This window comes from Dendrobates tinctorius, unplaced genomic scaffold, assembly GCF_039654945.1.
Source record: "Dendrobates tinctorius isolate UK_male_01 unplaced genomic scaffold, ASM3965494v1 ptg000324l, whole genome shotgun sequence".
Taxonomy (NCBI): Eukaryota; Metazoa; Chordata; class Amphibia; order Anura; family Dendrobatidae; genus Dendrobates; species Dendrobates tinctorius.
Genome location: NW_027361991.1, coordinates 1,817,186 through 1,832,438, shown reverse-complemented (window position 1 = coordinate 1,832,438; position 15,253 = coordinate 1,817,186). Strand labels below are relative to the sequence as shown.

At 48.4% G+C, this 15,253-nt stretch overlaps 1 protein-coding gene across 1 annotated transcript in view; it reads right to left on the bottom strand.

Moving 5' to 3' along the window:
- Positions 1–452: 452 nt before the first annotated feature.
- LOC141074128 (uncharacterized) overlaps positions 453–15,253 on the bottom strand; it is a 59,907-nt gene continuing 45,106 nt past the window's right edge. The window contains exons 4-5 of the mRNA XM_073561658.1: positions 11,349–11,514; positions 453–1,173 (exon numbers count right to left, since the gene is read on the bottom strand). Coding sequence (XP_073417759.1) covers positions 969–1,173; positions 11,349–11,514 — 371 coding nt within the window. The 3' untranslated portion in view covers positions 453–968. The remainder of the gene's footprint in view (positions 1,174–11,348; positions 11,515–15,253) is intronic.

Genomic DNA, 15,253 nt, shown 5'->3' with positions numbered 1-15,253 from the left:
AATATGTGTGATGGGTATATGGGCAGGGAGGGGGGATTCATTTCTGTCATGTGCTCTGTGCTCCTGTCTGGGGGGCAGACAATGGCTGGGAGCTTATGTTCCCTGGGATGCTAGATTTCTCCCACCACGTCAGTGTCTGCTGAGGTGTTGTCAAGTGGAAAAACTTGCTCATAGCAACCAATCACAGCTCAGCTTCGTTTAACCAGCTTTGGTGAAATGAGAGATACTTAGTGATTGGTTGCAAGGAAAACTGTTGCTCATAGCAACCAATCACAGCTCAGCTTCTTTTTAACAGCTCTGGTGAAATGAAAGATGCTTCGTGATTGGTTGGTGATACACACACACACACACACACACACACACACACACACACACACACACACACACACACACACACACACACACACACACACACACACACACACATTCATTTGTATATATAGAGATTATCATTAATTATTATAGTTCCATTTATTCCATGGCACTTTACACGTGAGGAGGGGTATACATAATAAAAACAAGTACAGTATTCTTAAATAATACAAGTCACGACTGGTACTGGAGGAGAGAGGACCCTGCCCGCGAGGACTCACAATCTATAAGGTATGGGTGAGGATACAGTAGGCGAGGGTAGAGCTGCTTGTGCAGTGGCTTGGTCGATCATTGGTTACTGCAGGTTGTAGGCTTGTCGGAAGAGGTGGGTCTTCAGATTCTTTTTGAAGGTTTCGATGGTAGGTGAGAGTCTAATATGTTGTGGTAAGTAATACTTGTTTATACTGATTCCTCCAGAGCTGAAGCCACTCTTGCAGTAAATGTCTATTTTGGCTAACAGATAAAACAGGGGTGCCAAACAGGGAACCCCGCTTTATAATGAGTCATACAAATATTGTAGCTTGAAGTTATACTTACTAACAAATTCATGAAACATATCCAGAAGTCCTCCCATTCTGGTCAATCAGTAACATCCGTTACTTTATTGTAGAATAGTACGCTTCCTCATCAGTCTGCTCTTTGAGTACTTTGTGTTTTGTCTTTAAGCATAAAATGAGTAATATGACCACTAGAATGAGCAGAACCCCAATGGTAACACCAACACCTGCAAATAAGCCGATCTTTGAGATCCTCCCCATGCACCGAGGCTGAGTATACATGTATGCGTCTGCTTTTGGACAACTGTGAAAGGACATAGAAAACACGTATTAGCAGATTATGGAGCAGTCATGTTTGAACTTTTTTGAGATATTTGCATACATTTTTTTCATCATAAATTTTATATAGTGGCACCTCTCCAAAACTCCCCCTATATGAGAAGACCACCTTCTTATCCAGACCAGATGTCCTATGACTGATTTTTAGTGCTACCATACTGGCTATCTCCTTTGAGAATTCCACCCCTCCAAGACGACCAGAAGATTTATATTTTTGTCCATCTGTCCTGTGGATAGTACCGTGTGTAGTAGTGTGCAGTGCCAATGTAGGAGAGAGAGTCCCTGCTGTGTTTCTGGGCCGGAACCAATGGGGCTGTCACCAAGGTTGCCAGTGGAACTGTTTCCGGGGGAAGGAATTAGAGGGCGGACCATAGACTCTTCTAGAAAGTGTGGGGGCGGAGCAGTTATAAAAAGAGCACAGGAAGCCAGTAGGGGGCACTCGACGGGGAGAGAGGCAAGGAGCAGGAAGCAGGAGCCTAGGTGGTTCTGGAGAGCAGGAGGGAGCCAGCGTCTTCCTGAGAAAGGACGGCATCGAATGACGCAAGGGAGAGACACAGACCTGACGCCCATGGATGCCTCTGCCTAGATCCATACCGCTGCTGCGATCCAGACGTTGAAACCCGCGGCCGCCGCTGCCCCGCTCCATCCCGCGGTTGTGGCCTGTACACTGCCACTTGCGGCCACCGCTGTCCCTACCCACACCGCGGCTTCGGCCTGTACGCTGTCAACCGCGGCCGCCACTGCCTCGCACCACACCGTGGCTGCGGCTCAGACGCTGCCACAGGTGGCCGCCACTGCCCCGCTCCGTCCCACGGCTGCGGTCTGTACGCTGTCACCCGCGGCCGCCACCGTCCCGCTCCAGACCGTGGCTGCGGCCTATACGTCATGTCCTGCGGCTGCCACCACCTTGCCTCCAAGAGGGGTCCCAGCACTGAGGAACTCTACTGGGGCCTGCTGTGCCTCTTCTGCACCTGGGCGTAGGAACGCCCGAAGCTTACGACAACTCCTCCTAGGCTGGGCCCAGCGGCTGAAACGCCGAACGGACAAGAACTCTGCTGGACGTCAGAGAAGGATAAGTGACATTCCGTTGGTAGTTAATTATAATTCCAGGACTCGCAGTTGGCCATATAGCTGCTATATAGTTACCGGCACATGCCGAATAGTTATATCCGGTTGTTTGTGTGTATTCTTGTCTGCCTCCCTGCGTGGAAAACTTGTTATCTTACCGGTTATCCATACAATCCAGATATAAAGGTTGAATTTAAGCTTGCTCCATCTCCGACTCGTCACTGCATCCTGCGTACCTGCGACTACCACACCAACATGAAAGTGACTGGAGATCATCCGATCTGATCAAAATTAAACTTGCCAAGTCTGCTGCAAGATGTAGAAAACTCCCCCCAAAAAAACTAATACTCAGCTCGCTGCTCACCTCCGCTGCTCATTGTCCCTTATATGGTCCTTGGTACCTGTTTCTACTGCTACCATGTGCTGAAACCTTGGGAATTTTCACTCCAGGTTGGGACTTCTGACCGTAACGAGTCTTTGCATACACATGGATGTCCCGGGCCTAGTTGTGACTGAAAGTCCCGGTCTAGAGTGTGTGTTGTAAGGTCGCGGCGCACACTCCCTTGTGTGAAGAGTCTCTGGGCTTCAGCACGTGGTGGTAGTGTAAAGGTACTGGAAGTGAAGTTCGTTGGATGCAGTGAAGAGCAGGAGGTAGAGAAGGGGTTAACAGAATTTAATTTAAACAGGTTATTGATGTACAAGGGATACTCCACACAGGGAGATTAAATCAACAAAAAAATGGTACAGGAACACTGAGCACAACAACAGAATTTGCACGAAAACACAATATTTGAGGGAAAGGGGTGTACGAAAGAGGTAACTTATCGCTTGCAGGTTTTGTTGGGGAGAGGCTGGAATATCTCCCACCGGCATTGTAAATCGTGGACAATGTCTCTGGCTCTGTTACGGAGGAACAAAATGCATTGTCTCCCAACTGTGCCGATGTATCTGGGCTTGCTTGGCTTGAGTACGTTGGTATGTGGAAACAGTCTCTTTTGTTGATTCCTCTGGAATGTCACAGAACACGAACAGCACGCAGGCTTGCAGGCCACGGCAGCGTTCGAACCTCTAACAGGCTCACTATGAACAGAGGGAGTACAATTATCTGTCACTGGGAGCGATAAGGACCAGACTGGTAAAGGAACGTCCGGGGGCAGCTTAGTCAGGATGCACTCCGATGGAAAGTCATTCGCCAGGGAACTAGAGTATGTGGCTTTCGCAGTCGGAACAGTGGGGAGGGAGTCAACCTTCTCCTTGCTCTCATGTCACCTTCCCGCCAAATCTCCCCTGTTCCCATGCTCAGTCCCTTTTATTTGCCCCATGCCCCCTCCTGTCAAGTGCAAAGGTCCTCCCCACTCAGATAAATTGTCCCCCGGCAACAGTGGTGACAGCCCCGATAGTTTTGGCCCCAAAGTGCATAGAGAACCACCTGTCATGGTATAGGACATGGTTAATGTCCTGCTCTCTCAGGGTTAACTTTTGCTGGCCTCCCTTTGTATCTGGGAGGGGTATTTATACTCACTCCCGACTAGGATTCCCTGTCAGCTATACTGTTGTTCTGACTGTGTGTCTGACCACCTGGTGTGCTTGTATACTGCATTGCTTGATTGCCTCCCGTGTATGACCTGGTCTGTCCACTCACTCTGTTCTCTGTCTCACATTTTGGTACTATTGTCTTCTTCGGCTCTGAACTCCTGGCTTGGCTATTGTTACTCCATTACAGTTTGTTCCTATTGTACCGCACTGCTCATTCTGGCTTTTTGACCTCTGGCTTCCCTGTCTCACCCCATTGGTACCTCGTGATCTCCTGGTTCTGATTTTAGCTTGTTTTGATTATTCTCCTGTGTTTATTGTATCCCCTGCACCCTGGCATTTGGCTCCACCCCCGACCACCTCCTACTCTGTCACATGGTTCAGGTCCTATTCCTTACCTGGTTAGTTACCTGGCCCTTTGCTCAACTTCCTTGCTGCTCTCCCCGCAGCAGTAATACCCGGGAGTCCAGGCTCATCTTCTTACACTACCCCTCTCTTTTCTCTCGCCATTCCGTGGGCGAGGCATCTTGAGAAACACTAGACTTGTCTCTCTTAGCAACTTGCTGCTAAATGAACTGATCCTGATTGTAACGATTGGAAGGTTGTCCAGCCATTGTGCATTCGGAGTGACGTAGATCGGAAGGAATAGTGGGGTCTTCTCATGTGACCACACCGGGTTGTCCTAGTGGAGGCAAAGTTGGGTCTGCACCTGCTGTAGCGTTTTCTTCCAGGGTCTCCGGGCCCTGATTAACAGGCGTATCCTCAGGCTTTTCCACGGGACTTTCCTCCTCTTCATCTTTCTCTGTCATGCGAGGCACCACCTCAGGAATCTCAGGTGTTTCTTCCTCTTGCATGGGGTCTTCTGAGAGGCATGGCCGGAGCATACTTCAATGTACTACCCAAGTGGGAGCATTCTCTTCTTCTAGATAAATCTCACTCTGTAGGGCCTACTCTCCCACAGATTCTCCAGCTTGTCCTGTGGATGTTTTTCCCCACCAACACTCAATCACCAACCTGAAGATCTGTCCCCGGCAGAGGGAGCTTCTCAGAGTGCTCCAACTTCCGGAGCCAAGTCTGTACTAGATGATGTAAGGTCTCCAAACGGTGACGATGTTCTCAGAACCAGGTAGACACCCCCGTCCATGGGTAGTCCTCCCCCGGGTCTAACTCTGGTTCCGTGACTTCTTTCCCTGTTCGGCCGAACAACAAGGAGTAGGGCGTGTAACTGGTGGCTTGGTGGACTCGATTATTGTAGATTCACACAAGCTCAGACACGTACTCGGGCCACCGAGCCTTCCGATCCTCTTCCAAGGTCCTTAACATCTGATCAGAGTACAATTAAATCATTCGCAGGCCCCGTTTCCCTGAGGGTGGCATGGTGTGGTAGATCTGTTGTTGCTCATCCATTAATCTTCCCAAGAAACAGGCTCCTTGATGAGAATGGATCCGCCGTGGGCATCCGTAGACCTGGATGAAATTTTTACAGATGGCATGTGCAGCAGACTCAGCCGTTTGATCCCGGGTGGGCGTTACAAGAGCGAACTTTGTGAGATGATCTACCATCACTAGACAGTGGTCATATCCTTGATGTGTTGGCCCAATGGTCAAGTAGTCGATGGTCAATAATTCCAAGGGGCTGATGTCACTATGGTTTGTGTAGGAGCCTTTTGTTCTGGGGATTTGGCCAACTCACATGCCCGACAGAGTCTACAAGCCTCTTCAACCACTGTTCTTAACCAAGGGTGGTAGACAAACCGCTGTAGCCATTGGAAAAATTTTTCAAGACTGAAGTGAGCCCCTTTTTCATGAGCCTCAACGGCTACTGTAGATAGCACCGTCTCTGGAACCACCACCTGCCAGGAGGCTCCCAACTCTTTTTGCAGTTGAACCTTCCGATTCAACAGCCGGTTTCTCATCTGGAGGTGCTCCCACTGCCGGAGTATCTTCAGCTCTTCAGGAGTCAGAGTACTCCTTTGTTATTGACTGGGCAGTTTCTTCAGCGTCACCCACTGTCTAAACAGAGTAAGCTCACGGTCTTCCTGCTGCAACCGGACCCACTCATCCCGAGGCCTTCCCAACACTCCTTCATGGTGGGGGATCCATATTTGGTCTAGCATAGCCACCACTGTCCTAGTGGTCTTCTGGAATCGGGGAATCTCCTCCTCCTCCAGCATCTCATCTTTACTCTTTCCTGGTGTCGCATGTCTTGCTCTGAACAAGGTGTCGGTGTGCGTATTCTCCGCCCCTCTCCTGTAGGTGATTCTATATTGAAACTTCGCCATCCGGGCCACCCAGTGCTGTTCCAGGACCCCTAACTTAGCGTTCTCCAGATGCGCTAACGGATTGTTATCGGTGCGCACCAATACTTCAGTACCAGACAGGTATTCTGCGAATCTCTTCGTCATAGCCCACACCAAAGTCAGCAATTCCAGCTTGAAGGAACTGTAGTTGTCCATGTTGTGCTCGGAATCGTGAAGGGACCGACTAGCATAAGCAATCACCCACTCTTTCCCGTCCTGCACCTGTGACAACACAGCCCCAAGTCCGTAAAAGCTTCTGTCGGTGTGGAGAATAAACGGTATAGAGAAGTCTGCATAGACCAGCACCGGGGCTTCTGTCAACGCCTTTTTCAAGTCATGAAAAGCTTTCTCCTGCCTTTCCTCCCAATGGATGGACAGGCCCTTTGCATTCAGGGGTACCCCTTTCAGAAGCTCGAGCAGAGGTTTCACCACACGCGCAAATTTCTTCACGAAATGACGATAGAACCCCATCGGTCCCAGGACCGCCCGGACATCTTTTATATTCTCAGGGGTCGGCAAGCCTCAATCACCGCAATTTTCTTCCATGACGGCTTCACTCCTTCAGCTGAAACAACATGGCCAAGATTCTCTATCTGGGTCCGGAACAAGTGGCACTTCTGGGGTTTCACCTTCAGTCCATATTTCTGTAGACGGTTCAGCACTTGCTCTAATCTCCGCAGGTGATCTTGAAACGAGGCAGCATATACTATGATGTCATCCAAGTAAATGAGTGTGGCCTCAAAGTTCAAATCACCTAAGCACCTCTCCTCTCCATCAATCGTTGGAATGTACCGGGGGCATTGGCGTCGAGAAGAATTTGGCTTTCCCCAATGCAGACAAGGATTCCTCAATCCGGGGCAGAGGATATGAGTCCCTCACGGTGCAGGCGTTGAGTTTACGATAATCTTCACAAAACCTCAGTGTTCCGTCCTTCTTTCGCACCAGCACAATGGGGGCCGCCCATGGACTTTGGCTGTCCCTGATGACTCCCGCCTGTAACATCTGTCTGAGCATCTCTGTTACTTCCTGATATAACTGACGGGGAATTTGCTGATAACGTTTTCGAATGGGTTGGTATTTCATGAGTAATCGCTGTAGTACAGCCAAAGTCATCCTCATGATTCGCAAACACGGACTGTGTTGTATTGCTCCAGTAACGCCTCCACTTGTTGTTCTTTGGCGGGCGTGAGTTCAGATAGTTCGGCGCGCATCTGATCTAGTATGCGTCGCCCCTCCTGGATGTATTGAGGTTCTGTTGTAAGAGAAGTGGTGACCTTTACTGACCACCGGTCTTCCGGATTAACTGCCAACTGTATGGCCTGGGGCGGTATGATTTCTTCGGGCATGCCCACTATCCGTGCCATTTCGCTCCTGTGTGGGACCACAACTTCCTGATGTGTCAAATTAATGCAGCGTACGAGCATCGTCCCTTCACATACAACGGCCAGTGTCTGTGCCACTAAGAGTCCTGCAGGTAATTGTTCAGTTAAAGAGGGTTCCAACTGTACTACTACTCCCTCCAGTGCGGCATGTGCTCGGACTGGCAGAGTCAGTACGGTCTGTCCCGGTGGTAGGGTGAGTTTAGTGGAGGGCGGCACAACCACTTTTCCCAGCATTTCTCCATTGCTAGAGGCCTCCTGGGCTCGAGCTGTACGAATTAGCCATTGAAACACTTGTCGCTGGGGGGTATGCGGACACCACTGTTTCAGGGACAAATGAGAAGGTTCATAGATGAGCAGTTTTCTGAACTCTTTCAGGATGTTCATCCCCAGGGTGACGGTATGACCGTGGCCGGTTTCCCCCAGGGTCAGCACTACACCCTTCTGTCCAAGGTTTTTCCCACACAGGGAGACCTGCATCCTTACCACCCCTGCGCCCGGGGTGGGCAAGTGATTTGCCGCCGTCAGCTTTACTACCGGGCCCCACTCAGACCGTAGAGTATCTGGGAAGTGTCGACAGAAATAAGCTTCGGGCATCGTGGTCACTTGAGACCCAGTATCCACCAGGCAACGCATGGCCCGGCCATCGAACTCAGCCCAGACCAGCGGGCATGTAGACACCAAATTTGCAGGACTTTCACTACTCCTTCCTTTCGATTCTGGCTCCGGGCGATGTCCACAAGGCTCGGAGCCCTCTAGTTTAACGCACGGCACGGCCGGGGCCTGTTCCACAGTGGACATTCCCTAGCCATATGTTCTATTTCCCCACAGTTATAGCAAGCGAAGGGCCTCTGTCGGTGGAACCTTCTGGCATCGTTACGGGCATCTGCATCACTTTGGCCCCCTGCTGCGTACTGACCGGTTTCAACTTTCTCCTTTATCTGAGCCAATTCCCCTTGAATATTCTCCTTTCTCATCTCTTTAACCCATTCGGACTTACCAACTGTCTTAACTGCTCCTTCATCTCTCTGGACCTTCCCTACCGGGACCGTCACCCTCTGCTCCTGTTCACGTAAGCGAGCCTCTTTTTCTATGTCAGCAAAAGTGATGCGAGTGTCTGCCCGCACCCACTCATTCAGGGTCTGTTTGGTCAGGTCGTCCCGCAGGCCAGTCATCAACATGTCACACAACATGACATTTGCCGGTCCTATCCCCACTCAGTCCTTTCTAGCAATGGCGGTGTGTAACGCTTGCAACACATTCATATACCGCATAACTGCCTCTCCCTCCCTTTGCATGTGGCTAAACAGGTGAGTCTTAGGTTATCCTATGTCAGTGGGGTCCCCATGGGCCACCTCTAAGATTTGGAGTACTTTGGTAAAAGTGTCATGGTCTCGGGGGTACGCAGCATCTCTGAGTCTCTAGCTTCTCCATCCAAAGCCATAATGGTCACCTTGGCCTCTAGCGTGGGGGTCATAGGGTGCATTCTCATCATGCCCCTCATGCGCTCCATCCAGCTCCACAACATAGTGTTGGACCCCGTAAATTTAGGCAAGTTATTTAACATGGCCCCCAGGGAGATACTGGTTCTGGACCCAGCTGCCTGTTCTGCCGCCTCCATGCTGTTAGACTTCATCCTGCCGACTATGCCAAAATGTAAAGGTACTGGAAGTGAAGTTCATTGGATGCAGTGAAGAGCAGGAGGCAGAGAAGGGGCTAACAGAATTTACCTTAAACAGGTTATTGACGTACAAGGGATACTCCACACAGGGAGATTAAATCAACAACAAAATGGCACAGGAACACTGAGCACAACAACAGAATTTGCACAAAACCACAATATTTGGGGGAAGGGGGTGTGCGAAAGAGGTAACTTATCGTTTGCAGTTTTTGTTGGGGAGAGGCTGGAATATCTCCCCCCCCGGCATCATAGATCGTGGACAATGTCTCTGGCTCTGTTACGGAGGAACAAAATGTACTGTCTCCCAATCGTGCCGATGTATCCGGGCTTGCTTGGCTTGAGTATGTTGGTATGTGGAAATAGTCTCTTTTGTTGATTCCTCTGGGATGTCACAGAACACGAGCAGCATGCACGCTCGCAGACCACGGCAGCGTACGAACCTGTAACGTACTCGCTATGAACAGAGCACGTACAATTATCTGTCACTGGGAATGATAAGGACCAGACCGGTACAGGAATGTCTGGGGGCAGCTTAGTCAGGACGCACTCCGATGGTAAGTCAGTCTGCAAGGAACTAGAGTATGCGGCGTTCACAGTCGGAACACTGGGGAGGGAGTCAACCTTCTCCTTGTTCTCGTGTCGCCTTCCTGCCAAATCTCCCCTGTTCCCACGCTCAATCCCTTTTATCTGCCCCATGCCCCCTGCTGTCTAGTGCAAAGGTCCTCACCACTCAGATAAATCGTCCACCGGCAACAGTGGTGACAGCCCCGATAGTTCCGGCCCCAAAGTGCACAGAGAACCGCCGACTCTGTCCTGGCTCATCTTCTTACAGTAGTAGGAAGAGGAGGCAAGGATCATACAGGAGAGTGTGTAGTGGAGTTGGCCGGGATTTGAGCGATGAGTTGAGTATTGTTATTTTTTTTTAACCTCTTGCTGGCTGTCTTTAGCTTCTCTAAATTTGCTCAGAGTGAACTACAAAAAAAATCCGCCTTCTGGTTCAAGTAGAGTTTAGCTCCATCAAAATAAATTCACCCAACTCTAAAAGTGACCATCTGGTTCATGCACTAAATTTAACAAGGGATAGTGTGTAAGGGGTAATATTATTGATTCCCTCCTTTTCCTGAGCTGTGTCATTGATCAAATGTTGTAGGGTCCCCTCTTTATTCTCCCAACATGGTTTCATAGACTAACCGATGCTTTCTGCTAAACTATAATCTGAGACACACCCTCTGCTGTTTGATTGGCCACTGATTACCACATGTTGGGGGAGAGAGATGCTAGCCTATCAGAGAGCAGGGGGTGTGTCTCAAACTAATGCTTTACCGTGCGTACCGCTTATCTCCCATATTGTGGGAGGGGAATAGGCCAATCTGACCATTGGGGGTCAATTTAAAGCGGAGACTAATGACACATTGCTAGTTGTTGTTGTGGTGAGGGGCTTTACTCATTTAGGGAAACCCTTGTTTCCAGGATGCAGTATATCTGGGACAGGAAATATCTGAACAGCTAGTTACAATGGGACAATAAGTATACAAATCCCCTTTTCCTCATAGCACCCTAAAAAGATATTTTTCAAGAAATTACCTTAACCTGAAAATGTGCCATGGACAATGGCTGCCTTCAGTCCTTAAATCGGCCATTTACCCTGTTATGTCCCACGAATGGGAACAACCTGTAATATATATATTCTCTGTGTTGAGTTTTTCCTCCAATCAACAAATTCACTGTTGTTGCTAGGTAGAATTAGACTGTGTGAAGATTGTCTCTATGTCCCTCCGGTAGTTGGGCTCTATATTAGGTTGCTCCTCCCTTCTCCTTCAGTTTAGTCTACAGCAGCCATTACTCTAGATGCATGTGTACTCCACTGTACAGATTGCTCCTTTTTACCTCCTGTTCATTGTAAACTAATACAAGATTTTGGAAGAAAACAGCACCGCTTCTCCTGGTCTTTCTACAGTTGCATTGCTGGTGGAGTTAAAACTTTCTGCAGATGCCTGGTGGTGTGAGTACAAGTTATACAATTATCTAAGAAGCTGAAACTTAGAATGCTTGGGATTTGCAGCCAGCAGGAAGAAGCAGAAAAAACCCCTTCTCACTGTACTCAATGTTCTAAATCTAATATGGACTCTACTTTATAATAGCAACATATCATCCCTCATCTTGAAAAAATAACACTCACAAGCAGGTTGGACCATTTCTGATCTGCAGCTTACAAGCGCCACCATTGCAGTCCATGAATTTTGGAGAATTTGGATTGCAATGAGACACACACGTGAGGCCTTCTGATGTATGAATTTCGTCATAAAATTCATTTAATACTTCTGGAATCAGCGTCTTGCACATATCTAATGAGAAAAGAGGACAAGAAAATGTGACAATTCTCTCCAGTCATCTACCTATAATTCATCGATCCATCAATTATTACAGAACATCTTTGCCAATTGTCATGGAAAATTCACATTGGGGTCACATTGGAAAGGGTTATACAGAATTTAAAGACGTTATCTCATGAAAAGCATTTTCAAAACTCAACTGAGCGTGTGATAAAGAACTGTATTTGTAATCCACACCATATAAAAATCGATTTTGCAAGGACAAAACATTTTCTTCCACGTTTCTCTAGTGGCTGGAATGTAAATTGCACATGCTCATGGGTGGCTGCACATGCTCAGTGGTGATTGCACATGCTCATTGGTGGCTGCATATGCTCAGTAACCACTTCATACTGGTCTAACATTGATGTGTGGTTTCTGACACACTGCTGTAACCTCTCCTATTGATCTTTCTTTCTTCTCAGAGGTCATGGGGAGGGACCATTAATAATGCTTTTACAGTTGCTGTTATGTCTGTATGCTAATGTCCATGACAGTGCACTACTTGGACATTGAGAACATAGTTGCCTGCAGTACTAACCACCTACCTCAAGAGGCAACTGTTTCCCCTGTATTTCATCTATGACCCTTGAACAGGACATATATACATATATACATATATTCTGTATATAAACCCAGTTCAGTGAGAAGACTATGTAAAAATAGCTCTCCTATTGCCAGAGATTTGTGCCATGTTAAACGGACTATGTTCTGTTGATTTAGATTGTATTTTGGTTGAGTCAGGACAAAGTGCTTGACATGAAATGGATGTGCTGACATCTTGGGAGAATAGGGTGAGAGCCGCCATAGAGAGGATATGTAGATCTTCATCCAGCGCCATCCTTGGGGGTCATGTGACCTGGTGAGATGGAACCCACTCCAGCAACAGAGGACAACGCTCCTATTCAATTGCCCCAGCAAGGGAGAAAGATGTTTTGGAGACCATTATAGTAAGCAGCGGAGACTAAAGCCCCAGTAGTCGGCAACAGTGAAGCATCTGGGGTTCACCTCCACAAGTTGGAGGTGGTATCACGCATCGGTTGGTGAATTGTTACTTTCATCTGGACCACGCAGCTGTCGACTGGACGGACGTCATTTTGATCATTACAGCTACCAAGTCCAGGTTGGTAAGTCCTGAGCTCAGGCCCCACCTGTCATGTCAACCGCTTCCTTCTGCCGTGCCACCGCTCCCTGTGCCCCGTCAGATTCACCTGATTGCAGCTTCCCGGCGCGTCCCATCTGTTCCCCTGCTCTGACGACAGCACTTGCTTCCTCCCAGGCGCGCGCTCCCCGCAGCTCTCTCCATGCACGAGCACTTCCTCCTCTCTGAGCCGGTCATTCTTCCTGGTCCTCTCTATGGTCCGGAGGACCCTGACCCGGGAGCTCCTCCCCATGCTCCCATATCAGGCCGTCGCTCCCTAGTGACACTGCCTGATCGTCACTTGCCTTCCCTTGTGATTCTGGCCCCTCTTGCTGGCGTTCGCCGCCCCTACCTCCACGTCTCGTCCCCTGGCTTGCTCTCTCACATTTGTTACCTGTTCTCTTCTATGTTCCAGTGTTCCTGCCTTGCCAGCCCACAGTTCCAGTCTCCTGTGTTCCTGCCGTTCTACCCCGTTCCAGTCTCTTGTGTTCCCGCCGCTCTACCCTGGTCCAGTCTCCTGTGTTCCTGCCGCTCTACCCTGGTCCAGTCTCCTGTGTTCCTGCCGCTTTACCCTGGTCCAGTCTCCTGTGTTCCTGCCGCTCTACCCTGGTCCAGTCTCCTGTGTTCCTGCCGCTCTACCCCGGTCCAGTCTCCTTTGTTCCTGCCGTTCTACCCCGGTCCATTCTCTTGTGTTCCTGCCGTTCTACCCCGGTCCAGTCTTCTGTGCTTCTGCCCTAGGTACCAGCTGCCGCGGTAATAGTTTCCCCTGGGCCTGTCCCAAACACTCCCTGTATAGGGGGTGGTCAGGGCCGGACTGGGACTAAAATTCAGCCCTGGCATTTGAAGTTACACAGGCCCACTAGTCACATGGTGACTATATAATATCTTTGTACACTTGTAGTTTACAAGAAGTGAGAGGAGATTAACACGACTATATAACATGTAGTCACAGCTGTGCCCAGTATTTCAGCTCAGTCCTATTTATTGCTTTTAGGTACAGTACTCCTCCCAAATCTCTGTCGCCTTTTGTATGCATGATTACAGAATTCCTGGCAGAACTGCTCTCTATTGGGCAACCAGACCCCCTGGTCATAGCCGCCCCTATCATACCTCCCATCTTTTGAAGAAGAGAAAGATGGACAAAGACTGCGGCGCGCGCAGCTGCAAATTTTGGCCACGCCCAGCCACACCCATTTCACAACTAGTCACACCCATGTCCACACCTAATCGCACCCATTTAGCACTGCTGATCACACTGACTGGTACTGAGGGCACAGTGGCTGGCATTATGGGCACACTGACTGGCACTAAGGAAGAGAGAAAACAGAGAGAGAGAGAAAAAAGAAAACAGAGAGATCGAGAAAGAAAGAACACGGAGAGAAAGAAGAAAGAACAGAGAGAAAGAAAGGGGAAAGAAAGAAAGAACAGTGAGAGACAAAGAAAGAACAGTGAGAGACCAGAGAAAGAACAGAGAGAGAAAGAAAGAGGGGAAAGAAAGAAAGAACAGAGAGAGACAGAGAAAGAACAGAGAGAGAAAGAAAGAAGTAAAGAAAAGAAAGAAAGAACAGAGAGAAAGAAAGGGGAAAGAAAGAAAGAACAGTGAGAGACAAAGAAAGAACAGTGAGAGACCAGAGAAAGAACAGAGAGAGAAAGAAAGAGGGGAAAGAAAGAAAGAACAGAGAGAGACAGAGAAAGAACAGAGAGAGAAAGAAAGAAGTAAAGAAAAGAAAGAAAGAACAGAGAGAAAGAGAGGAAAGAAAAAGAAAGAAAGAACAGAGAGAGAAAAAAGAAAGATTAGAGAGAGAAAGAAAGAACAGAAAGAGAAGGAGGGGGTGTCGCATTGTATGTTAGAAACGCGTATATCTGCACAGAGATTGAAGCTTCAGAGACTGGGAGTTCTGTGGAAACTGTTTGGGTAAGAATACAAGGACAGAACAATGGAAAGGACACCATTGTAGGCATTTACTACAGGCCGCCTGTGCAAGCTGAAGCTATGGATGAACTCTTTATGCATCAAATGGCCAAGTTCTCCAAAAAATATGACATAGTTGTCATGGGAGATTTCAACTATCCAGACATTTGTTGGGAATCTCTCTCAGGCAAAACTAACAGGTCAAGGAAATTCTTATCCTCTCTTGCTGACAACTTTATCTTCCAAAAGGTAAGGGAGAAAACAAGGGGAACTGCTACCTTGGATCTAATCCTTATAAACAGGGAGGAAATGGTTGAGGAGGTAAAAGTGGCTGGGACCCTAGGAGGTAGCGACCATGCTATTTTAGAATTTTGGATAACTAGAGGCGGAAGACCTGTGAAGACTCAGACATCAAGGTTAGATTTCAGAAAGGCAGATTTTAAGGGATTCAGAAAGAGAATTGAAGGGATCCAATGGCTGGATATCCTTAAAGACAAAAATGTCCAGGAAGGATGGGAAATCTTGAAAAATGAAATTCTCAAAGCTCAGTTGTTAACAATTCCGAAAAGAGGGAAGAATAGGAAGCAGTTAAGGAAACCAGGATGGATGAACACAGAACTTAAGCACATGCTAAAAAGGAAGAAAAAAATGTTTATAAA